The sequence below is a fragment of the Salmo salar genome, chromosome 01 (genome assembly GCF_965601325.2).
Source record: "Salmo salar chromosome 01, fSalSal1, whole genome shotgun sequence".
NCBI classification, from domain to species: domain Eukaryota; kingdom Metazoa; phylum Chordata; class Actinopteri; order Salmoniformes; family Salmonidae; genus Salmo; species Salmo salar.
In genome coordinates this window covers 152,830,106-152,855,846 of record NC_138291.1, presented here as the reverse complement: position 1 = coordinate 152,855,846, position 25,741 = coordinate 152,830,106, and the positions used below count along the sequence as shown (strand labels likewise).

Genomic DNA, 25,741 nt, shown 5'->3' with positions numbered 1-25,741 from the left:
CCTGATGTAGTGTGCACAGTGCTCATCAAAAAAGCAGGAAGCTCACCATAAAAAAATCCATGTAAAATAGAGATTTCGGTGCTGTCCACATCCAGTTATTAAATACTACTAGTTCGTCATTTTGTGATTCCTGGTGCTGCCTGCGAGATCAACGACAAAGCTCTCTATATTATATGACAATATCCCTGCGAACAATGGAGAATCTTCCGTGTGATTTTGTATTCAATATCGATTTGTACGATATCTGGCCTTCAATGTACATTATAGGCCTAGTCATCCTCATGGAAGTGAGGGCATAGCCTAAACAATTCTGCTGTGCTATATTGTAAAGGTTATTCACTCAATAGAATGTTCCTCTATGAATGTAAAGCTGGGCTGCCGTGGCCCACTCCATGTTCACCCCTCATGTTACACATTCACACATTGCATAGATATTTTCTGTACAATCCACATTTACTTCTTGTTGCCTATTATCCACATGCAGTCCCATTTGCCTATGCTTTTGTCAAAAAAGTTATCTGATGCAGGACGCATGACATAACCCAGGCCAAATTTATAAGCACATACATACAACTTTTTCAATATGATGGATGTGCTCTCACACATGTCTGTATCTGTGTTTGTCTCAATTGACGGTGATTAGTTATTTCTGTAAACAAAATCCCAATGGCGAACGTTGAGTCTGCTCAATAGCTAAATATATCCGGAAGACTTAGCAGTAAAGGTTTTGGAGAGAGGACGGAAGGGGTTAAGGGGCGCGGGAGGGGGAAGGGGGGACCTGGAGAAGACTATTCTTGGGGTAGACCATTGCTGTTCAGGCACTGGATATGCAGAGAGGACAACCCAAACAAGCCTACGCTGCTCGTCACAGACTCAGCGCTTCCGCGTCATAACGCGTACTACTGTGGGCCATTGGTGCGTAGAGAGAGAGAGAGTGAGAGGAGGGAGGGGAGAAGGTGGTGACGGCTCTGCTCCTCTGTAAACTTGCTATACTGCTATGTGCTATCACCAGGGAAGGCTTCCCGAACAACGGTCATCGACTCTAAAATGTACAGTAAAGTACTCCTGAATCTTCCTTCACCTGCGCGTTTTCGCTTGGTCTTCGTACATTTGGACTTGCACTGAAGACAGAGAAAATCCATGGGGATATTGGATAGCCTTTTCGGGCTACACATTGGGATTATACATTGAATTGGGTGGACATTTTTCGCAAACACTTCGCATTTTTGAAGAAACGACCTCTGCTCTGCCATATCTTCACGACATTGAAAGTGACGTATCTGGTTACAAGGTAAATCCGTTTTTACTTTGCGGAGTATTCCGCGTTCCGGTGGTCAATGGTTCACTATTGTCATTGTTATCGCAGTTCATTTTAGTGTAGGACCTCGTAGTGGAAGAAAATAGTCTGTTTTTGCATGGAGCCACGTCGTGCTCTCTGTTTTTTATGCCCACAAATACATGTATATGTTTTGCAGTGATGGTTGTTACCAACACCATCTATGGTAGGCTATTGTTTTTTGTTTCCATTGGCATTTTAGGAATACACAACCTGCAGGATCTGTCCCGAATGTATATTTTTTGTGACTATTTGTCTAGATTCCCTACAAATACGAACAATGTCAGCATCATCGAATTTAGAAACCTTCAATGAGTGGTGTCCTTGCTATGAATATATCACAATTGGTATGTTCATTATAGCCTAGCCTACTTTTTACAAGTAGCCTTCATCATTATTTGTTTTGTGATCATTTGTGCTGTTATTGAAGTCTTTATATTATTCTTTATTGTGGGCTATCAGTTCTAATGAAACGCACGTCATTTGTTCCTTGAAAGAGGCCAAAAGGTGAAATGTATTAGAAGAATAAAGACAGTGCAAAAAGTCCTTATCCTTATTAATAGTTATCTTTACTGGTAATTAAGTTATATTTTAATGAAAAATATTGACTAATATATTCACAAAATTTACCTAAATAAGTTGTTTGTTACCAGCAACTGTGTGTGTGTGTGTGTGTGTGTGTGTGTGGGGGGGGGGGGGGGGGGGGGGGGGGGCATGTTGTCTAATGATGGCTACATTTTATTTTGGCCTACAACTCATTAAAGACGGCTAATGTCACATCAAAAAGTTATGCGCATATTCAGGACAGAGAATGGGAGGTTGAAATGCGCTTTTGTTTCGATCTGACAGTTGGGGCCTTGGTCTCCGGAGCTCCAGACATGGCAGACCAGAATGAAACATTTGGACTGCAAAATTCGCCCAGCCGGTCAGAGTCAAAGGAATTACACACTGAGAGTAAAGCAGAGAAGCAAAATGGAACTTCGAGCAAATCTCCATCCTCCCAGACGACATATATTCAACAGGTCAGCTTTACACTCTATTTTGAGCCTATGTACTTCAGGTCTCAAGTCTCCAGTCACTGCCTAGGTGTTGCTCTGGACCTGTATCTAGGCCTACGTATTAAATATGGATATCTGTAAACGACTCATAAGAGAAGTACGTGCACTGCCATCTTTTCAGACCTTAGTGTGCATAAAAACGTAGAATTACCATTGTTTTGAGCTATAGCCGATAGGCTACAAAGTTTCGTGAATTTATCATGTCAATCAACTCGATTAATCGCTTGGTAGTTGGTTATCGTAGTCTAGTGCTGCAATTATTGTATTGTATTTTCTTTGTGAGATTTTATTATCTGCCTATTTATAGTCAAATCACAGAATTTATAGGCTAGTTATATAATAGGCTTAATGGAAAATGATGGTATACTATTTCATAATAGTAGCCTATTGTTTCACGAGGTAGCCCAATGTGAATAGTAGGCTAAAATGAAATGATATTATGTCTAGGTTTTTGTTAAACTATTATGGAATTTATACCACAGTGCAACATTTATCCTGTATGAATGACATGACATATATGCCTAATGCTAACTGGGATAAATAAGCTTACCAATTGGTCTCCACTGCAAGAAAAGTAATATTGATATTCCTTTTGCTTGTCTAATTGTGAAGGGAATGGAGGGGATAAAAGTGTACCTCCACGAGAGGGAACTGTGGGCGAAGTTTCACGAGGTGGGGACTGAGATGATCATCACCAAAGCGGGAAGGTAAGAGAGCTACGACTGCTTACACTGGCATTAACGGATTAGGCAAATACGTTTGAGAAACATACAATTGCATGTGAGGTTATGTTTTAATCATTATTTGTAAATAAAAATGGTCAGCATTTAGTGGTTTTAGTTTTGACAGCGCTGTCTGAAAAAGTTATGTCGTCCATACAATTGCTGTAGACCTATGTCCACGGAGGAAATTGATTTTTACAAATCTTTTTGTGTTGCAATAGTGATAGCTATACTGATGCTGTAGTCGTTTTCTGGGGGGAGGTCCTACTGTATTTCCACTTCATTCTTTACCAATGTACCACGGCATAGTTCCCTAAATACATCTAAAGGGATATAGTCGGTTTGAGACTAGCCCTTGGGTAGATAAATGTACACGAAAATGCTTTATAGCATATATATATCCTCAATTATTTTAATCCTGTCATTTTTTCCACCATTTTGTTCTCTTTTTCCAAATTGGATGTATGATATTACTTTTTATTTATTTATTATTTCCTTATATTCTTCACGTTTGCCATATTGAAAGCATTATCGAGTGACTTTTCAAGACAAAAAGGCCAACACGGCAAGTAGGCTCTGTCCTGCTCAGAGTCTCTCACGGAATATGGTTGAGATATTCTTCTACCTCAACTTAGTGTGAACTTGAATATGCATGATGGTCGGTGGTCTCTGCTCATGTTAACAAATCGTCTTGTGGCTCTTAGGTAGCCTATTTATTATTCATTTCAGCTATGTCTCAATATCCTTCCAGTCTGCACTACGTTCGTGTTTTTTTCTCAACTGCATAAAGCAGTCTTTATATTCTGTCCATTCATTCCCCTGTTATTGGCTTGAGACGTTATCCCTCCCGCCCTCGTTATTAACCAGCCCTTACCCCTTTCCATCACCTCGCGGCTGCCTCTTTATTCAGGCAGGTCACCCGTTTGAGAAACAGCTTGTAGGCCTGGAGGCTTGGATCCCAATCGGTGTGCGACATCTTTTCCTGAGCAATTTCAATACTCTCAGCCACTCACTGACTACTGACGTTTTTCCAACCCGATAGACCCTATTTCATCAGGGTACTTGAGTAAAAGTTCTGACCATATGCACGTATGAAAATGCATGTGCAGGCTACCATGCATCTGGTTTTAGTGACGCATTTGATGCAAAAGCAGCTAACGTTTATTTCACCGTGAAACTATACGCTCTTCCTTATTTTGTTGAAGTATGCATTCGCTTTAGTTGTTGCATGCGTGAAATTATGCAGTCGCTTCCAAACGAACAAAATATATATTAGGCTACCTAATTCCCTTTCATTTTATTATGTTTGATTGTTTGTTGTTCTACCTTTCATTTGGTTTTGCATAGGCTATCTGACGTTGATAGCATATACATGCATTGTGAACCAGTGGGTTCACACCCTGACCCACCCCAAAAGACGTGCAGTGTATGCATAGTTGGTCATATGTTGATATTTTAAGCTTGCTAAGTTTGGAACAAGTTGTGGGCTTCTATGCAACGACTGTGCGTCAGTCAGGTCGTATAATTTCATTGCATGTTACAGTGTGATTTCGGAGGTAATCAATTGATATTCAATTGAGTTGAATATCGACTCTTGTCCATAAATGTGATAGCATAGACTGTAAATTATCAGAAATGTCCTTAAGGAAGTATACGATAACTTCAATCATCAATAGCCTATAGCAGGCATAATGTATTCATGTATGCACTTACATTGTGTAACTATATTGTTTCATTTGCAGGCGAATGTTTCCCAGCTTCAAAGTGAAGGTCACTGGATTGAACCCTAAAACGAAATACATACTCCTGATGGATGTCGTGCCTGCGGACGACCATCGCTACAAATTCGCTGATAATAAATGGTGTGTAAGACTTTTACAAATAAAGTTCCTCTGGGATCGCATCAGAGCTAATGTCCACAGCCTTATGACAATAAGTAGCCTACCTGTATACAAGATATGAACATATCATATGTAGCCTATTTTTTGATCCAGGATGTTTCACTGTGTAATGAGGTGTTTTCTGTTTGCAGAGTGCAACAACGCTACTGAGTTTGAATAACTTTACAATGCATTTCAGGAGCATATGGTTCTATAGCTATCAGGCTAATGCATATAGATAGAAGGAAACTGTAGTATTAGGTCGTATCCAGTTTATGTAAATAAAGCATTATACTTCACACATTGGAATGAGATTTATAATCAATCTTGGGACTAAAAAGGTTTTTTATTGAAATTAGGTTGGCCTAAGATTTATGGCTCAAATTATGTTCGAGTGCATTTACTGGTTCTTTAGCAAACTATTAATTATTGCTCAAATGTCTCAAAACGTTGATGTTTTGAGATATGCAGCTTTAGCCTAAGTACTAAACGTTTACCAATTCTGAAGAAGAAATAGCTTCCGTGTGGAATAGGGGGATCCTTGGCAAATGCTGGGGAGTTGTTCTGGTTTATGCGAATTAATGAACTCATATTTGTGTTGATGTTTCCTTTGGTGAGGGTGTAGATATCTTTAGACAGCTCTGAAATACAATCTTTACCATCAGCGAAACACAGCCTACAACACTAGTTGTTAGTGTCATGTCCATCTGGTCAAGAATGCCTTGTTGGGTCAGTGGTTTTCAATGGAGAATACCGCAGATAATGATCCGTTCAGCGCATGTTGTGGAACTAAGTAGCCGAGGTTACTGTAAGAAAATAATGTTCGCCCGTGTCAAGTAGAATGCAGGTTATTGATTATGCTAATTAGGCTGACCCAACCCAACTGTCCACGTAGCACGACACACTTAATATAGGCTGTTAAATAAAAAATAATATTTTAATTATTGTCACGCAATTGCCATTTTTACAATACTTTGTATTTCTTATTCCAACGGGTTGAGAGTACAGGCTATATTAGGCTATAGCCTACGCGGACAATATTACAAACTATAGGCTAGGCTACAACTAAAGGCATTTCTCAAACCTTAAATTTAATTAACTGGATAACCTTGATAAAATCTCCACTTTTGGAACAAACCCCAAGCCTACTTCCAAATAGCCTAACTGAATTTATTACGAAGAAGCCTTGGCTACATATTAGGCTAAACCACTATTTCCGATAAAAAGGGAAAGGGAGCCTAAGCATTTTCATAAACAGCATATTTTAATTGTGAGAAAGTATTTTTCATGAGTGGAACACATTTGTAGGTTAGAGGTCGCTTTTATCTGCTCACATAAGCGTAGGCCTATCGTACCATTTATAGTTGGGATCATTTAGCTGTGATTTGAGTGTAAAACGCTGACTTTGGTGCTGTGATTCAGGTCCGTGACCGGGAAGGCCGAACCTGCCATGCCCGGGAGGCTCTACGTTCACCCGGACTCTCCTGCGACGGGAGCGCATTGGATGAGGCAGCTTGTCTCTTTCCAGAAGCTGAAACTGACGAATAATCACCTGGATCCTTTTGGACACGTATGTGTTACTTAACTCTTCATATGTTACGGCTTTGTCTGCAAGATGCTTGATGAATTTCGTAAAGGATTATAATGATTAACACAGCATCTGCATGCATTAGTACAGACTACAAGTCAGATGGTATCCGTTTCTTTCCTTTTATCGACCTATTATTATGAACTCCCAAGACCCCAGATTTTGTGATCCATGTCGGAAACAAAACAGCAAACAAAACATCAATTACATCATCTATTTGCTTCGATGTTAAAAATGGTGATCTTGGCTAGAGATTTTATGGGCTCGGGGGTGTGGGTGACATTTTGGCCAAATTACGCATCTCAACAGAGAATGCAGGATTGGACAGATTACAATAAAATACAATACAACAGTCATATCCCGTATAGGACATAACAACGGCCCCATGCTATAGTTGACAAACCAAAAAACAATAGTGGTTGTTATATAACTTGAAAAAAGGAAGTATATTATGTACAAATAAACCAATAACAAATTATAGAAAGCTAAGTGATAAACTTCCTCTATCCATCTCTTGAATTTTGACAGGCAGGAAAGTGTCAATATTGGTCACTTCCTTGTTACTTCTAATTGTATGAAGCTGATAAGAATTGCAGTTGGTGGAACCTACTCTTTCTGCTCAGAGTGAAGCAAATATGTGATATTACTTCAGCATAACACACTGGGTGCAAACCGTAACACTATAAAAGGTCAGCACAAAATCAGTCACAGATTTAATAGCGACTTGTAGTCATTGATGATCGCTGTAGTAGGGAGTATGTTGACTGGAAATCATTTTGTATTGTTTGCATATGTTGAAGTCAGTAAAAGGCCCGATTTTACTCTCTTTGACTATCACTTACAGCACTATCTTCTGCCTGATCACATGACTCCATTGACGGTGTGTGAGAATTGATAGTGATTGTTGCCTTGCCAAAACCCAGCTAGTAGAATGAAATTGGAGCTCAGTTCAGTTGGAATGTGAGCGGTGTTGTAAATTTCGCGGCCAGAATGCATTTTTGATTGGTTGCAGTGGTTCCTGGCTTGCCCTCTTTCGTGCACAGGAAGAACCATGGGATTCATAAATGAAATACTGGTGCCGGGCCCAAAAAATATTCCATCAGCTTGTTGGTCCATCTGGTTGAAATAACTTTGAGACGATTTATAATTACTAGCTTCGGACGTGGAGCTAAAACATGTCGGTGAGGTAGCTTGAGCCAGGAGGGACCTGAAACGGTCTGGAATTTAGACAGAGCAGAGCAGGACCTCACCTCTTCAACCAGAGAGCATGCTGCTATAGACCAGTGGCTCCTATAGCGTTTTGAAACCATTTCCATTGGTTGAAATTCATGTTTTTTATTACTGTATGTTTAGAATTGACTATGAATGTGAGTTTATTGAAGGGATTTCTGATATTCTTATGATAGATTTCTACAGTTAATTGTATATGGTCAATGTTAACATGCATTTTAATGACTATCTATATATTTTGTTTCTTATTCTCAATAATTTAGATGGTATAATCTCAGCTATTTGGGTTACATGTTGCTAATTGAGCGTTTCGTTTCTATCTGATACCAATAGTATGCATATAAACATACAGTATGATTACCCATTTTCAACTTAGCACCTACGGTTTATCCAACACAACACTTATCACAAGCCTAAACTATGGCTTTGATCTTCCTCTAGACTTGCGAAACATTTTTCCACGTTATTCATCATCTCCAAAATGTGCTGGTGCTGGTGCGCTCGTCCAGCTGGGTGGGTTGTGGATATCTCACTGTTTATGTTCGAATGGCAGTGTGAGATGAGCAATAGATGGTGTACAAATTCTGCTAATCCAAAGTCTTCAGAAAGCTCTCTGATGTGGAGGAACTTGAAAGGCTGCCGCAGGGGACCCTGGGTGATCCCTCACTATCATTAAATACTATCATACAGAGTCGGGGGGATGGAGATGCAGAGAGCCAGGCAGCAGAGCAGGCGTGTGCTGGAGGCCTAGTGGGTGGTCTGGTCGGCTCTACTCTGGTCGCCCCTTCAGACAGACAGACAGGCAGACAGACAGACAGACAGACAGACAGACAGACAGACAGACAGACAGACAGACAGACAGACAGACAGACAGACAGACAGACAGACAGACAGACAGACAGACAGACAGACAGACAGACAGACAGACAGACAGACAGACAGGGAACCATGTGTGTCTGTGCTTCATGTTGTTGTTTTGTAAGAAATGAACACAGTAGTGTATAGGTTACATGACAGACGTGGAAGTTAATTGTAACCTTGTCTTCTATCTACATGTTGTAAATCATCATCCCAGTGGTTTGTATCATTGTGAATCTGTTAGCCAGATAAAGGGAAAAGGGGATACCGTTCAGTTGTACAACTGAATTCATTCCACTGAAATGTGTCTACTGCATTTAACCCAGCCCCTCTGATTCAGAGAGGTGTGGGGGGCTGCCTTCATCGACATCCACGTCATCGGTACCCGGGGAACAGTGGGTTAACTGCCTTGCTCAGGGGCAGAACGACAGATTTTTACCTAGTCAGTAAGTTGTACATTTGCAGTGCAAGTGATATACGCTGATGTTCATAATTTATTTTGAAGTTCCCAACCAACCTCCATTGAAGGCTTTGTGATGGGATTGGTGAATGTGAAGATACAGTGCCTTCGGAAAGTATTCAGACCCCTTGACCTTTTCCACATTTTGTTACGTTACAGCCCTATTCTAACATTTATTCAATTGTTTTTTCCCCTTATCAATCTGCACACAATACCCCATAATGACACAGCAAAAACAGTTTTTTTTATTGTTTGCTAATTTATACAAAAATAAAAAACTGAAATATCACATTTACATAAGTATTCAGACCCTTTACTCAGTACTTTGTTGAAGCACCTTTGGCAGCGATTACAGATCGAGTCTTCTTGGGTATGATGCTACAAGCTTGGCACACCTGTATTTGGGGAGTTTCTCCCATTCTTCTCTGCAGATCCTCTCAAGATCTGTCAGGTTAGATGGGGAGTGTTGCTGCACAGCTATTTTCAGGTCTCTCCAGAGATGTTTGATCGGGTTCAAGTCTGGGCTCTGGCTGGGCCACTCAAGGACATTCAGAGACTTGTCCCGAAGCCACTCCTGCGTTGTCTTGGCTGTGTGCTTAGGGATGTTGTCCTGTTGGAAGGTAAACCTTCGCCCCAGTCTGAGGTCCTGAGCGCTCTGGAGCAGGTTTTCATCAAGGATCTCTCTGTACTTTGCTCCGTTCATCTTTCCCTCGATCCTGACTAGTCTCTCAGTCCCTGCTACTGAAAACATCCCCACAGCATGATTCTGCCACCACCATGCTTCACCGTAGGGATGGTGCCAGGTTTCCAAGCGTGACGTGTGGCATTCAGGCCAAAGAGTTCAATCTTGGTTTCATCAGACCAGATAATCTTGTTTTTCATAGTCTGAGAGTCCTGAGGTGCCTTTTGGCAAACTCCAAGTGGGCTGTCATGTGCCTTTTACTGAGGAGTGGCTTCCGTCTGGCCACTCTACCGTTAAGGCCTGATTGGTGGAGTGCTGCAGCGATGGTTGTCCATCTGTATGGTTCTCTGATCTCCACAGAGGAACTCTAGAGCTCTGTCAGAGTGATCATCGGGTTCCTGGTCACCTCCCTAAAGAAGGCCCTTCTCCCCTGATTGCTCATTTTGGCCGAGCGGCCAGCTCTAGGAAGAGTCTTCTTCCATTTAGAATGGTGGAGGCCACTGTGTTCTTGTGGATCTTTAATGCTGCACACACTTTTTAGTACCTTTCCCCAGATCTGTGCCCCGACACAATCCTGTCTCGGAGCTCTACGGACAATTCCTTCAACCACATGGCTTGGATTTTGCTCTGACATGCACTGTCAACTTTGGGACCCTTTATAGACAGGTGCCTTTCCAAATCATGTCCAATCAATTGAATTTACCACAGGTGGACTCCAATCAAGATGTAGAAACATCTCAAGGATGATCAATGGAAACAGGATGCACCTGAGCTCAATTTCGAGTCTCATAGCAAAGGGTCTGAATACTTACGTAAATAAGATATCTGTTTTTTATTTTTAATACATTTGCAAAAATTTCTACAAACCTGTTTTCACTTTGTCAATATGGGGTATTGGGATTTTTTACATTTTATTCCATTTTACAATAAGGCTGTAACGTAACAAAAAATGAAAAAAGTCAATGGGTCTGAATACTTTCCAAAAATATTCACACCTTGACATGTTCAACCTTTTGTTGTGTTACAGCCTGAATTTAAAATGGATTAAATGTAGATTTTTTTTGTCACTGGCCTACACAGAGAGGAGAACTTATGTTTTTCGAAATTTTTACAAATTCCTTTCAAATGAAAATATGAAATGGCTTGAGTCAATAAGTATTCAACCCCTTTGTTATGGTAAGCCTAAATAAGTTCAGGAGTAAAAATGTGCTCAACAAGTCACATAATAAATTACATGGACTCACTCTGTATGCGATAATAGGGTTTAACATGATTTTTGAATGACTACCTCATCTCTGCACCCCATACATACAATTATCTCTCAGTCGAGCAGTGAATATCAAACACAGATTCAACCACAAAGACCAGGGAGGTTTTCCAATGCCTCGCAAAGGCACCTATTGGTAGATGGGTAAACAACAACGACAAAACAGACATTGAATATCTCTTTAAGCATGGTGAAGTTATTAATTACACTTTGGATGGTGCATTAATACACCCAGTCACTACAAGGATAGAGGCATCCTTCCTAACTCAGTTGCCGGAGAGGAAGGAAACTGCTCAGGGGTTTCACCGTGATGCTGCCATTAACAACATTGTAGTTACTCCACAATACTAACCTAATTGACAGAATGAAAATAAGGAAGCCTGTACAGAATGCAACTATTCCATAACATGCATCCTGTTTGCAACAAGTTACTAAAGTAGTACTGAAAATACAAAGTGTTATGTTTCGGGCAAATCCAATACAACACATTAGGGAGTATCACTCTCCATATTTTCAAGCATAGTGGTGGCTGCATCATGTTATGGGAATACTTGTAAACGTTAACGACTGGCGAGTTTTTCAGGATAAAAAAAGAAACGGTATGGAGCTAAGCACAGGCAAAATCCTAGAGGAAAACCTGGTTCAGTCTGCGTTCCACCAGACACTAGGAGATGAATTCACCTTTCAGCAGGACAATAACCTAAAACACAAGGCTAAATCTACATGGGAGTTGCTTACCAAGAAGACAGTGAATGTTCCTAAGTGGCCGAGTTACAGTTTTGACTTAAATCTACTTGAAAATCTATGGCAAGACCTGAAAATGGTTGTCTAGCAATGATCAACAACCAATATGACAGAGCTTGAAGAATTCTGAAAATAATAAGTGGGCAAATGTTGCACAATCCAGGTGACTCACAGCTGTGAGTCTTACCCAGAAAGACTCACAGCTGTAGTCGCTGCCAAAGGTGCTTCTACAAAGTATTAACTCAGGGGTGTGAATACTTATCTGAATTAGATATTTCTGTATTTTATTTTCAGTAAATTAGCAAACATTTCTAGAAACATGTTTTCACTTTGTCATTATGGGGTATTGTGTATGAGTCAGATTTTTACAAATATTTAATCAATTTTGAATTCAGGCTGTAACAACGACACTGGTAGTCGGGGTTGACTGGGCCTGTTTCTCCCACAGTATTTATCTGATTCAGTGTTTTATAAGACCTCAAAAATACTTCAGGTTTGACCCATTGTATTATCATGTAGAAAATCAACCTGAGTCATAATGCATTTCCAGTGTTGGTTGTTGAAAGACGTTGACCCATTGTTGTTTAGAAGGCAATCAATTTCATTGTACACTGACCTACTATCAAGGTGCTTTTGGAAAATTCACAGTGGATCCCAATTTACTCTCTATTTTGAGGTTAAATTGTTCCATCGATTGTGAGAATCCACTGAGGTCATGTCTTTGTAGTCAGCGCATCCTCTCCCTTTTCTCTGCAGCGTGCTTGAAAGGCACAAAAAAACTACAGATAACAGATAGGAGGAATACCGAGGGGCAGAGGTTCCTGAGGAGGTGAAGGAGGAAAACACTGTTTTGTTATCTCTAAATGTAATGAAATTAAAAACCATTGGATTGCTCACGGCTGATGCCCATGACTCCATAGTATGTCAGACCAATTAAGACTAAAGCCTGAGAAGAGTTCATGGCTCAAGTTCAACTGGGTGGACCGCCGTCTTAATGTCGCCAGCCTAGCCAGTGGTAGTAGTCATCACTTGGCACAAACTAGGTCAGGGGTCAGGGGAAAAGCAGGGAAGGGGAAGATGTTCACGTGTTACAATGGGAACTCATCTCTTTTGACATATGTGCATGATCATGTAATGTAAACAGCGTTGTGTTGTACGTATGTATTTATTTATTACTGAATGTATTACTGTCATACCCTTCAGTGATGGGCTTGTAGAGTTAGGCAACATATAAACTATGCACACATTTAGATTTTGACTGTAAATTCTATCGTCAAATATATTTACATGCTTTCTCTTCGGAATTGCTATGATTAGGCCTATTGGTATATTCATGGTTTTATGAAATACGTTGTATGTTTTATATTTGTATGTTTTTGTTCAAAGCAATAATATTTTGTCTTTATCTTCATTGTCTTGAATGGGTTTGGATTTATCTGAATGTGATTTTGATAATATCAGAATTTGGGTTTTGGTGGGATTATGCATCAGGGTATTTCTCAGGAGAAATTGTCAAAATACAAAAGGCCCTTAATGGAATACATTTCTCTCTTCAGATTATCCTCAACTCCATGCATAAATACCAACCCAGGATTCACATCGTGAAAGCGGATGAAAATAATGGCTTTGGCTCCAAAAACACGGCGTTCTGTACCCACGTATTCCCCGAGACTGCCTTCATTGCGGTAACATCTTACCAGAACCATAAGGTAGGCCTAAACCTTCGGTTTTGGACATATTTACGCCGTGGTAGTATGTATGTAAGAATAGCCTAAATTGGTGTGAATATGCCACTGCATTATAAGTGTATAGGCCCTAATTACAATCAGTTTAGAACGAATGAAAACTTTTTGGCATATAGAGAAATCGAATTGTTGCATTGCCCTTGCCTTCTCAATTAAAAGTAACAACGTCACAACACATATAGTCTATAAAATCACTTCATGGATAAATCGAAATCAGAATGCAGTCACACATTGCTGCTAAAGACGTGACGGGAAGATTGAAAACTGATGAATGAGCTGATTATCAAAGATTGAATAATAAAGCGGATGGAGTGTATCCTTTCGCTACAAATGGAGTCTAACGTAGGTCTATGTCACTGTGAGCAGCGGCAGAACACGAGGTTCACGTCTGATTATCACTGATATCATATTCAGATCATTGACAGATGTGAGTATATTCGTCGGGAAAACCGCATGTCCGAAATATTGGACAAGGCACGACCTCAAGACACGTTAGGACATTTCAACTGGTGCAGTTTCTTTACATTTCAGTGAATGATGCGGATTGCAGATAAGACTCAGGGCGTAAGTTTAACGTCCATACATTTTGAACGTTTTATTATATGCTTATATGTGCTTTCTTATGATCAGGCTTTATAAATAGTGTATTATTAACAGGCTACAACAGTTATTATTATTACTAGGCATATTATTTATAATATTAGAGAAAATGTAGGTGTTAGCCTATATATAGCCTGTAAGAAATAGGCCTAAAGCAACTTGTTTTTTTTGTTGCCCGAAACTGCAATAAATCTCGAAATAGAATATATTGTGATGAATATCGATTACAAAAAATCTGTTTATGCGTGCATTTATTTTATTTGTATAATGAAAATGTAGACTAATAATTCACAGGTTCGAACATGAGTTCGCACATGAACGAAAATATTAACTGTTTCTTTAAAAAAAAATATATTTCAAGTGCAATTTTGTCACTGAATTAAGAGCATTTCAGCATTTAATAATATTTATTCGTCTTTATGCAATTAATGGTTATGGTTGGACACAATCCTTCTCCCATGGTACGCTCAGGCTTGTTCATCAGAAACTTCCTCACTTTAATTTATTATTTACTAAAATGTGATGTAGGCCTATATAAATTATTTTCAAAATATTTTCAGACTGAAATGAAACCATTAGGAAAAATATAGGCATATTCTATTTACAAACCTGCACTTAAATCCCTGGAAGATAAATGGTTAAAATGTTGTAATTTACTTATTAAGTAAGTTTTAAATTCAAAAGTGGGTATATTTTCATTAGTGTAGTGTGGTATTGTCCTATATGAACGTTCAAACATTTACAACCACCTGTTGCATGCGCTTTATTTTGGCTGCGCATTGGAACGTTTATTTACAAAGAGAAGACATATAGAAATCATATCAAACGATTACATTTTCCTCAAAATCCGACCAGGCCTACACATAATCTTAGGAGTGTTGCCCAATCATTTCTGCGTCCGTTTAACATCCGTTTTTAACTATGTCTGAGTCACATTTTACTGTCGGACAGAGGGAATATGCAGGGGGTAAGGACCCTTAATGTGTCCTGAGCCAATCCGAATTCCCAAAGACTCTGAGAAACAGGAAGTCCAAATGACTGAAACTCTGAAGAAACCATTAATTAAATTCAGGGAGTTTGAGGGCTCCTGAGAATGCAACATGGGCTAATTATTATTAGGCTACCAGAGCCTGCCAGACTTCCAGACAAACACTCTATTCTGATTTCCTCAACTTTTACCACGAATACCTAATCAAAGAATGTTACATCTGCCAATTAAGCTAAGAGAAAGTTATCATGCCATGCCTTTTGGGGGAACACGCACCACCTGTTAACGGTTTATTCAGAACGGCCAAACTTGCCCATAGCTATACTTGAATTGAAAACATTTCCTTCTGAATAAACTATTTCGAGAACAACTCGCCTTTCATATCTTCTGTTCTCAAATGAGTTAGTTGTATACAGCCCTACAGAAAACACTGGGCCAAGGCCTATGAATCTCAACGTATTGGCTACCTCTTAAAAATGATAGTTGCATTATGGTACATAGGCCTCCAACAGCCAAATAGCCTATCACATGCAATGCCTGATAAACAAATGCAGTAGCCTATTATGAGTGAATGTTTGTCATGATTGCTATCCTTGGTAGTCAAGGCAAGTAAACTATCTAACAACCCAGCATTGGTAACAACTTGCCTTGTATTAAACGGGGTGTTTAGGCCTATAAATGTCTCCAGAATTGTTAGGAAACTGTCACCCCAGGCTTGTAGTTTTTTTTCACACGAACATGGTTAGTTCATGCATGGCGCTTTTATGCAACGGCACACTATACAATATTTATACGTTTGGGCTCAGTTTGGAAAAAGTCCTACATTTGTATAGTCTGGTATGAATTCTACCAAGTGTAAATATACTGTATGTAACCTGGTTGACCTGCATTAACATTTCGTGCCATTAACTTTTGCATTTACTATGCTATTCAAATTTGAAGATAGCATTCTTTTTCATGTCCCCTTTGTAATTCGTAGGCCTTTTCACCTGAAACACCTTAAATGATCCTGCATAGGCCTAATTGGCTTACAATTAGATAGGGATATTAAGCGATTAAATATCAGTTAGGCTTATGTTGAGCATGTGTAGGCTACAAGTCATTTTTGCAAACATTTTGTACCACCAACAGTTTTTTTCAAACGGATTGCTTTTTTAATAGGCTAGTTACCTTTTGAGAAATCATTTTTGAGAATCATGTTGTTGAAATATGGTAAGATTCAATACCCCCATACTCCTTTATTATCCACACTTTATTCTACATTTGCTTCCCAAAGAAAATCTAGACTTTTGCCAAACGCACAGTGCATTAACGAGAAGCTAAAAACGTGTATGTCTCAATGAGATATATTTTACAAGGTTTCGTAGAAAGTGAGAGCCAGCGCGTGGACAAAAATCCAGTCTTGTTGTGAGGCATGAAACACAACAGACAGCCAACTAATTAGGCCTACCTGCCAGAAACCGCCTGCCCTGCTAGAGGGCTATCCCTGCATTCTGTTTCATCTCAAATCGTCATTTTGGCGGCTGTTAGAACTTCATTCCATTATCCATTATCCAAAATCTATGGCTTTGGTCCAATCTGGAAAATAATATAATTGTTTCCTAGATGGGCTACTTGCTCTCTACACTGTAAAAAGAAACTGCTTAACTCATTAAAGAAATTGAGTAGTGTCTACTAAAATGTATCCAGTGGTCATTAAAACTCAAATCGTACTAACTCATATGTCATTACGATTTCTTATCACTTAATATTTTTTAGTAATGTTTATTATTGAGTAAATAACTTCGTGTTCTGCTAATCTAGTTCGTTTTTACAAATTATGATTAATTAAGGTTTTAAAGTCAATCTGGCATTTATTAAATAAGTTGTCCTTTCTTGATTTCAATATGTTTTACATCTTTACTTAATATAATAAAGTACTAGTCAGACATTGATATTTGAGTAAAAAACACTTGATTTATCTGTGTTGTTCTGATGTATAATTGTTAAATTTTTGCAAGTTATGAATTCCTAATAGTGCCATGTGGCCCTGTTTTTAGAGGATTGTGGGTAATTCAAAATGTTTACACTTTATGATACCTCTACACAATGTTGTATGCATGTTTGAAGAAAGAAAATGATATTTCTAAAATAGTATTAAGCAGTATGTTGTGCTGAGTTGTAATTGATCATGATGAACGCATATCAAAACCATCAGACAAATTGATGTTCAATATTGAGACAAGTCATTCCCACCATCGACAAGGTTAATGAGAGGTATATGTAGCATCCTGTAATGCTTACAGCTCTACCTCCACTTACTGCTAGAGGAATGAGTACTGTAATGCTTACAGCTCTACCTCCACTTACTGCTAGAGGAATGAGTACTGTAATGCTTACAGCTCTACCTCCACTTACTGCTAGAGGAATGAGTACTGTAATGCTTACAGCTCTACCTCCACTTACTGCTAGAGGAATGAGTACTGTAATGCTTACAGCTCTACCTCCACTTACTGCTAGAGGAATGAGTACTGTAATGCTTACAGCTCTACCTCCACTTACTGCTAGAGGAATGAGTACTGTAATGCTTACAGCTCTACCTCCACTTACTGCTAGAGGAATGAGTACTGTGCTCAACAATGCCTGCTAAGGTGGGTTAAAATAAGAAATCTTCAAATAGATACACATTTTAAACATGAAGACACGATCACTCAAAATTACCAATCAGAACTACTTACACTTGAAACAAATTGTAACGAAGGTAAATGATTTAAGCAGAAGGGACCCTAAATGTATATGTTCACTACAACAAAAATGATTGTTCAGGTAACTTCAAAAGTTATAGTTCAGAAAACAATGCAATTTAGTGTCAAAAAGTTCACAAAACCAAAAAACAGTTAAGTATTTTACAACTTAAAAAATGACGTTAGAAAGGGACATCACCATATATGGTTAAGTATTGAACACTGAAATACTTTGAGTTGGGTTACTCGAATGGTTCCAGGCAAAGGTTTCCACACAAAAAAAAGTGTTGGCAGAACTAATGACCTTTTACAGTATATAGCTCCATGGGAAATTATGTTTCTGGCATCAACTTTAGATCTGTAGCCTGATCCACTTTAATATTTATAGAGTTGTATAGTACAGCAAGCTAATATTAGATGATAGAAAGTTTTCATATTTACATTCAATTAATGAAATATGTTTTTCAGAATTAAATTGTATGCTTAATGGTCTGAGCACATGGTAATTTAATCTACATGTTAATATCTAAACCAGGGGCACAGCAACCAAGTACTACAGTAGGCCCATCATGCCAATGCGTTTGTGAGGTTTCTTCCCTTTTCAGTGCTTATTTGAAAAGTTAAGATTGTCATACAACTAGTGACCAAGTGTGTGTGGACCTATGTCCAGTGTTTCATCCTAAAACCATCTTGAGGCTTTATGATGTTCCACATGGGAGGGTGAAGACGCTGGTTTTGAGTGAAGATGTCCTGCTATAGACATTGAAGGACACAACAAGTCCGTCTCACAGAATATAGGAAAAAGGAAATGTGTATGGCATTGGGATACAACGTTTTCTTTTTACATAATATTGTAGGCTAATTGACAGTTCAATCATGTATGAAAAATGTGCTTTCTGTTTTGCAGATAACCCAACTTAAGATAGAGAACAACCCGTTTGCCAAAGGCTTCCGTGGGAGTGATGACATGGAGCTCCACCGGATGTCCAGAATGCAAAGGTAGGACCTATCACAGTCACAAAGAGACCCATGATCGCCAATGGCTAAACTTTGATTCAGTGGTTGACTTTTCTAACTCTAATAATCCAATATTACCATCATTAGAGGTTGTTTATCACACTATATGGTAAACTGGAAGCATGCATTAGACAATGAAACCACAATTAGATAAGGATTACTGACATTCTAATCACAGTGTCACTTCACAAGCACCATTGTAATCCCTGAATCAGTGAAATGCAAACCAGATGAATGTTATTTTCAGTGAGACCCACCACCCCTGCCTGCCTCTCCCCAGCTGTGTAAGTGTAGTTCTTGAGCAGGGGCCAGTCTTCATGTCCCAGGGCTTTTTATGGCTGATCTGGCAGGGCCTTCTGAACTAGCGACATCTCCCTCTTTACCAGGAGGGATATTCCTACCAGTCGTCTGTGCGTTGATGATATGGCTGGTCCAGCAGCGGCATCGACCACATAACTCTTTTCCATATTCATTCCAGATGAGTACTTTCACATGCGTCCACACAGTGTGGAAAACACATTTTCAAAGATGAAAATCTGGTTTGAAACTTGCCCAGATCGGCCAACAAAGGCATTGCAAGGGCTTTCAAACAGAGGATTCCTAAATCTGAGAAAAATGTTAAAGGAGTTTGGTTGACCATGAGCAAGTGACACTTTGCCTCCCATACATTTTATTTGGAATGGGAGAACAGAACGTTCTCTCTCATTAGCCACTGCAGGTGAATCTAATTTTGGTCGTTTTGGTTGACTATGATTTTCCACATTAGGTGATAGTACACATTTAGCTAATTTTATAGTGGAATTAGTGAGAGAAGACAGAACGGTTTGGATGTTTGTCCTTTTGCTCCAAAACAATTTCACCTGCACACATCATCCATTTTTTTATTCATCACTGGGGTGTTCACAAATCTATTTTGTATATTTAATATTGGGTTATCTCAGTCAGATGTTGATTAAGTTGGTTTATGTCACAAGATAATAAGTGGGATAGTTATTTTGTATAGACATTTGTAAATTGATTTCAATTGGCCAAAGGCCAAACTACACCATAACTCCGACATGCCACTGTCCTGTCTTGCCAAGTACAGTAAGCTCAGCACATCTGGTCTTGGTTAATATTTCCAAGGGAGAGCTTATTGCAAGATGAGGTCACTGGTTCAAAAGAAACAGTCAAAGAAACAGAAGTAGCAAAAATTGTCCATTCATAGATCCTCTAGATTAATGGAACTGGAATAAATGGCTTTCTTTCCACTGGAAACTAATCCTCCCGAACACTTTCTCAGTGGATCCTAAGTGGGTGTGACTCATTGATAGTCAGTGTGGTTTGTTAGTATTGAGAAGGGTATAGTGTCAGATCATTGGATGAAAGAGACAGTGTATACAAGTCAGCCATGGTTAATGACTTAGGTCAGGGGCAGTTCTCAAGTAACATATCTATCTTCTTTTGCATGTGAAAAACCATGATGAATGCAAATAAATGAACAAATACTAAAGATAATTAGGATGATTGATTTAGGATAAGTAGGTGATGATTAAAGGTCCAATGCAGTCATTTTTATCTCAACATCAAATAATTTCTGGGTAACAATTAAGTACCTTACAGTGATTGTTTTCAATTAAAATGGTAAAAAAAAACATTTTTTAAATAGCTTCTTAGCAAAGGGCAATTTCTCAAGTAAGAATTGTTCTTGTACTGTCTTGGAGTGGTCTGAATGGGGAAGAAAACTGAGAAAATAAGAAAAAGAGTTCCAAAAAGCTAGTTGTCTATGAACTCATTTACTGGCTGAAATTCAGGCCGTCTTTTCAAACAGCTCTTACACAAACATTTTTCCAATTTCACAGTATTATTCTAACCTCAGTGTGGAAATATATATAAAACACAAGAAAATCACGTTTGACTGCACTGGGCCTTTAATAATCACTACTATTAGTAATGGTAATTATAGTAGTTGTAGTAGTAGTACTAGTGGTGGTGATATATACTATGTAGAAAACATTCTTTCAATGACATAGACTGACTAGGTGAATCCAGATGAAATTATCCCTTATTGATGTAACTTGTTAAATCTACTTCAAATCAGTGTAGATGAAGGGGAGGAGACAGGTTCAATGATTCTTTCAAGCCTTGAGACAATTGAGACATGGATTGCGTATGTGTGCCATTCAGAGGGTGAATTGGCAGGCAAGACAAAATATTGAAGTGCCTTTTAACGGGGTATGGTAGTAGGTGCCAGGCGCACCGGTTTGACCGTGTCAAGAACTGCAACACTGCTGGGTTTTTCATGCTAAACAGTTTCCCATGTGTACCAAGAATGGTCCACCACCCAAAGGACATCCAGTCAACTTGACACAAATGTGGGAAGCATTGGAGTCAACATGGGCCAGCATCCCTGTGGAACGCTTTCTACACCTTGTAAAGTCCATGTCCCGGTGAATTAAGGCTGTTCTGAGGGAAAAGGGTGAGCGACTCAACATTAGGAAGATGTTCCAAATGTTTTGTACACTCAGTGTAAATTGAAGAAGCATACAGTACGATAAGTGTTATGATAATTTCGTAACCCTGTCTGTCTGTGTGTGTGTGTGTGTGTGTGTGTGTGTGTGTGTGTGGGGTGTGTGTGTGTGTGGGCAGCACTAAGGAATACCCAGTGGTACCTCGCAGTACGGTGCGCCAGAGGGTGGGCACCGGCCAGAGCCCGTTCAGTGGGGAGGTGCAGGTTATGGTCACCCCCAGTGGCCTGGCCTCCCAGTACACCCAGTGTGAGAATGGGGTCACCAGCACCTCACAGGACCTCCTGCCCCAGTCTGGCTGTTACCCCCTCCCCCACGAGCACAGCCAGGACTACCATTGCATCAAGAGGAAAGGTGGGCCAGGCTATCATGATATATGCACGCCAATGGGATGGGTTGTTGGAAGCATAAAAAACAGAAAACATAGTTGATTACTAATGTATAAATATATCAATTGTTTTGCTCAGCTGATTAGTCTACAGTATGTGTACATACTGCAACTGTAACTGTTCCCTGTCTGTCTGTAGTGGACGATGACTGTCACTCAGGAGAGCACACCTACAAGAAGGCTTACCTGGAGAGCTCCTCCAGCGAGGACGACCATTACTACCGTCCCGTCAGCTACCCACAGAGCCTGGGCCTGCCCGGGGGGCCCTACAGGACCGAGTCTGGCCAGAGGCAGGCCTGTATGTACGCCAGCGCCTCCCAAGGGGCTGAGCCCGTCCCCAGCCTGGAGGACATCAGCTGCAACACCTGGGCCGGTGTTTCGCCCTATGGCAGCTGCTCAGTCACCTCCATGCAACCAATGGAGCGGCTGCCCTACCAGCACTTCTCCGCCCACTTTACCTCGGGGCCCCTGGTGTCCAGACTGAGCGGGGTGGCAAGCCACGCCTCCACGCAGCTGGGCGAAGCCCACCACGCCATGTACCAGGGCCCCATGGCCCACCAGACACTGGGCCGCCAGTGTAGCCCTGGGGCAGGCATCCAGTCGCCCACCGCAGGTCTCCAAGGCAACGAGTACCTGTACTCGCACGGGATCCCACGCACGCTGTCGCCTCATCAGTACCACACAGTGCACAGCGTCAGCATCATGCCAGAGTGGAATGAGAGCAGCTAAAATAACTTTCTTCATAGGAAAGGATGGAGAAGTTGGATTAAAAAAAGGGCCTTGATAAGGTTGGACTTTAGATAAATCTATATTTATATTTTTGAAGCAGTACAGTACGGCAGTGCAGTCTCGTGAGATTAATAAGGCATGACCGCCTAGAGCATTGGACTTTGGTGCTCAGAGGAACTGCGTGACTGCCTTTGCAGTTGACTTCTTACTGCGCCTAAAGGCAAACATCATGAGGATGGGCAAAACAAGGTGGAGAAAAGCATTGGCCATGAAGTTAAGGAAACTTATAAGGAAACTAAACAAGTTTAAAACACGATGCTTTTGCATGAGGAACAGAAGCACAGAAGTGGCTTCATCGAGAGACCCCTATTTTAAAACTGTTCTGTTTTGATAGTGTATTTTACATATTGGTGTTGCATTATCAATGTTTTTTTTCTGCTGCCAATAGACAGCTCCTTTACCTTTATCCTGTAGATTTGTCGATTTAACATTTTGTGAAAAAAAAACACCCCCCGGTTTTCATTTTATTTGGGTTTTTTGTTGTGAACTGCTTACCTTCTATATTGAACAAAAATAAACGCAACATGCAACAATTTCAATGAATATACTGAGTTACAGTTCATAAAAGGAAATCAGTCAACTGAAATAAATTCATTAGGCGCAAATCTATGGATTTCACATGACTGGGCAGGGGAGCAACCATGGGTGGCCTGGGAGGGCATAGACCCACCCACTGGAGAGCGAGGCCCAGCAAATCAGAATATGTTGTTACCCGCAAAAGGGATTTATTACACATAGAAATACTCCTCAGTTTCATCAGCTGTTCAGGTGGCTGGTCTCAGACAATCTCGCAGGTGAAGAAGCCGGATGTGGAGGTCCTGGGCTGGCATGGTTACCCATGGTCTGCGGTTGTGAGGCCGGTTGGATGTACTGCCAAATTCTCTAAAACAACTTGATGTGGCTTATGGTAGAGAAATGAACAATTAATTCACTGGCAACAGCGCTGGTGGAATTTCCTGTAGTCAGCATGCCAATTGCACGCTCCCTCAAAACTTGAGACATCTGTGTTATTTTGTGTTATGACAAAACTGCACATTTTAGAGTGGCCTTTAATTGTCCCCAGCACAAGATGCACCTGTGTAATGATCATGCTGTTTAATCTGCTTCTTGATATGCAACACCTATCAGGTGGATGGATTATCTTGGCAAAGGAGAAATGCTCACTAACAGGAATGTAAACAAATTTGTGCACACATTTTGAGAGAAACACACTTTTTGTGCGTATGAAACATTTCTAGGATCTTTTATTTCAGCTCATGAAACACTTTACATGTTGCATTTATATTTTGTTCAGTATAAAACCGTTCTACAGACATTCAGAGGATATGATTATTTTTTGTGGCTCTTTTGAAAAAAGTACTCGTTGAATTAATGGGTGATTTGTCAATCAACATTTCTAAGGGTAGAAAACATACTAGATACTTACAAAAAACATTGCATTGGTCTGCATTAGTTTGAATACTATAGCAGAAAAAAATTGTCCTTAGATACAAGTGTGTATACTGGTGAAGTCATATGCAAGTGACAGTATGTACTGTAGAGGAAGTGTGTATTGATATCCTCTCTAACCCTGGCATGTAGCAACACACACTTTGACATGGAAACAGTTTGTTATTTGCAGTAAGTCCAGGAACAGTGTGTGAAAAATGGACCCAGTATTCGCCTGCAACAACCCGCATGAAAAAATACTATAGTATATTATGGCATGAATACTAAAAATATTCACTAATGTTTTTGCCAACTTCACTGTAGTATAGTGTAGTATTTACAGTTAACTACAGTATAAATACTGCAGTAAAATAACTAGTGTATATACTATAGTAATTAATGTAGTGTTTTTGCAGATTGTAGTATACTGTAGTATTTACTGTAGTATTTACTATAGTGTTTTTCTTTTATTATCTTTGACATAGAAATGGAGGATTTTTCCAAGAGTAAACCAACTAGAGAAATATTAAAAGGCCACATTTTCCACAACCTGTAGGTACGACTGGGGTCTGAACGGATAGTTCAGAGGTCCTGCTCTTCTCTATAACCTGAAGGGAACACATTATATGGTCTATACTTGGAATGTAGGTTTCTCACTTATGGGTGGCACAAATTGGGATATGGGGAGGGGAATGGGAAGGGTATATGCAATTAAATACTTTAGTATTTACTATAGTATTATACACTATGCTACAAAATTCTACAGTAAATACTACACATGATCGAGGGATACTACAGTGTCTAGTATAGTATTCTACAGTATACTACAACATTCTATAGTAAGTACTACTCATGATCGTGGGATACTACAGTGTAGTATAGTATTCTACAGTATACTACAGTTTACTGCAGAATTATATAGTTAGTACTGTAGTATTCTATAGTAAACTGTAGTATTTTGTAATGTGGAGAAAGCTAAGGAACAAGAAACCTTCTCAAATAGCAGGTATAGTTCTCATTCAGACACTGCCCTTATAATAGATTGAAGCCAGCATTGCTGAAAAGGTGATTGCATATTAAAAAAACTTATTTTATCCTATTTTTATTAGTTGACTTATTTTCCATGTTGTACCGGGCAAATGTGTTGTTTATCAATATTTTCATTTATGCTTCGACAATTGGCACTTCTCCCATGACTACAGTCATAAACTCAAACTGAGCAAACAACAAAGATATGTATGGTATATATGATGCATTTAACATTGTGGAATGTAAAGGACGAGAGGCACAGATTATTAATGACAAACAATGATAATATAAAAGCATGGTCACTGCAGAGATTATACACGATCTAAACATGCACATCAATACATACATTCTGCCAATATATGGAAGTTATGGTATATGTTAAAGGTGAGTTTGACGAATGTACAAAGACTTATTTTTGAATTACTTGCAGTCGATAGAATGCTACTTGTCAATAGTATTTATTTTTTTCCCATATTCTAAATCAACTTGCTCCTGTGGTATCAAAAGTTAAACGTGTTATTCGGTCCTGTTCTTTTTGTTACTTTGTTATTTAGGCTCCATTTATTTTCTTTTTTAATCATACTGCTTTAGAAATCAGGACATTAATTTAGTTGTCAAAAGTCTAAGAGAGAGAGAGAGAGATGGATTACGTTGTTGTAAATAAACACACATGTAAATAGAATAAAGAATACTTGCAATACA

At 39.5% G+C, this 25,741-nt stretch overlaps 1 protein-coding gene across 1 annotated transcript; it reads left to right on the top strand.

Annotated features, from left to right (window-relative positions):
- Window positions 1–910: 910 nt before the first annotated feature.
- On the top strand, window positions 911–25,741 carry LOC106566939 (T-box transcription factor TBX5-A). The gene is made up of 9 exons (XM_014135616.3): window positions 911–1,291; window positions 2,186–2,358; window positions 3,007–3,101; window positions 4,859–4,978; window positions 6,419–6,566; window positions 13,382–13,534; window positions 18,789–18,880; window positions 21,527–21,759; window positions 21,933–25,741. Exons 2-9 carry the CDS (start codon window positions 2,215–2,217, stop codon window positions 22,520–22,522), a joined length of 1,575 nt encoding a protein of 524 aa, XP_013991091.1. The 5' UTR covers window positions 911–1,291; window positions 2,186–2,214; the 3' UTR covers window positions 22,523–25,741.

Bases quoted from the DNA above. Each gene is read 5' to 3' on its own strand.
- LOC106566939 (XM_014135616.3), top strand. From the start codon at position 2,215: ATGGCAGACCAGAATGAAACATTTGGACTGCAAAATTCGCCCAGCCGG. The intron at 13,535-18,788 runs GTAGGCCTAAAC...TCTGTTTTGCAG, and splicing joins CATCTTACCAGAACCATAAG to ATAACCCAACTTAAGATAGA. The intron at 21,760-21,932 runs GTGGGCCAGGCT...GTCTGTCTGTAG, and splicing joins CCATTGCATCAAGAGGAAAG to TGGACGATGACTGTCACTCA.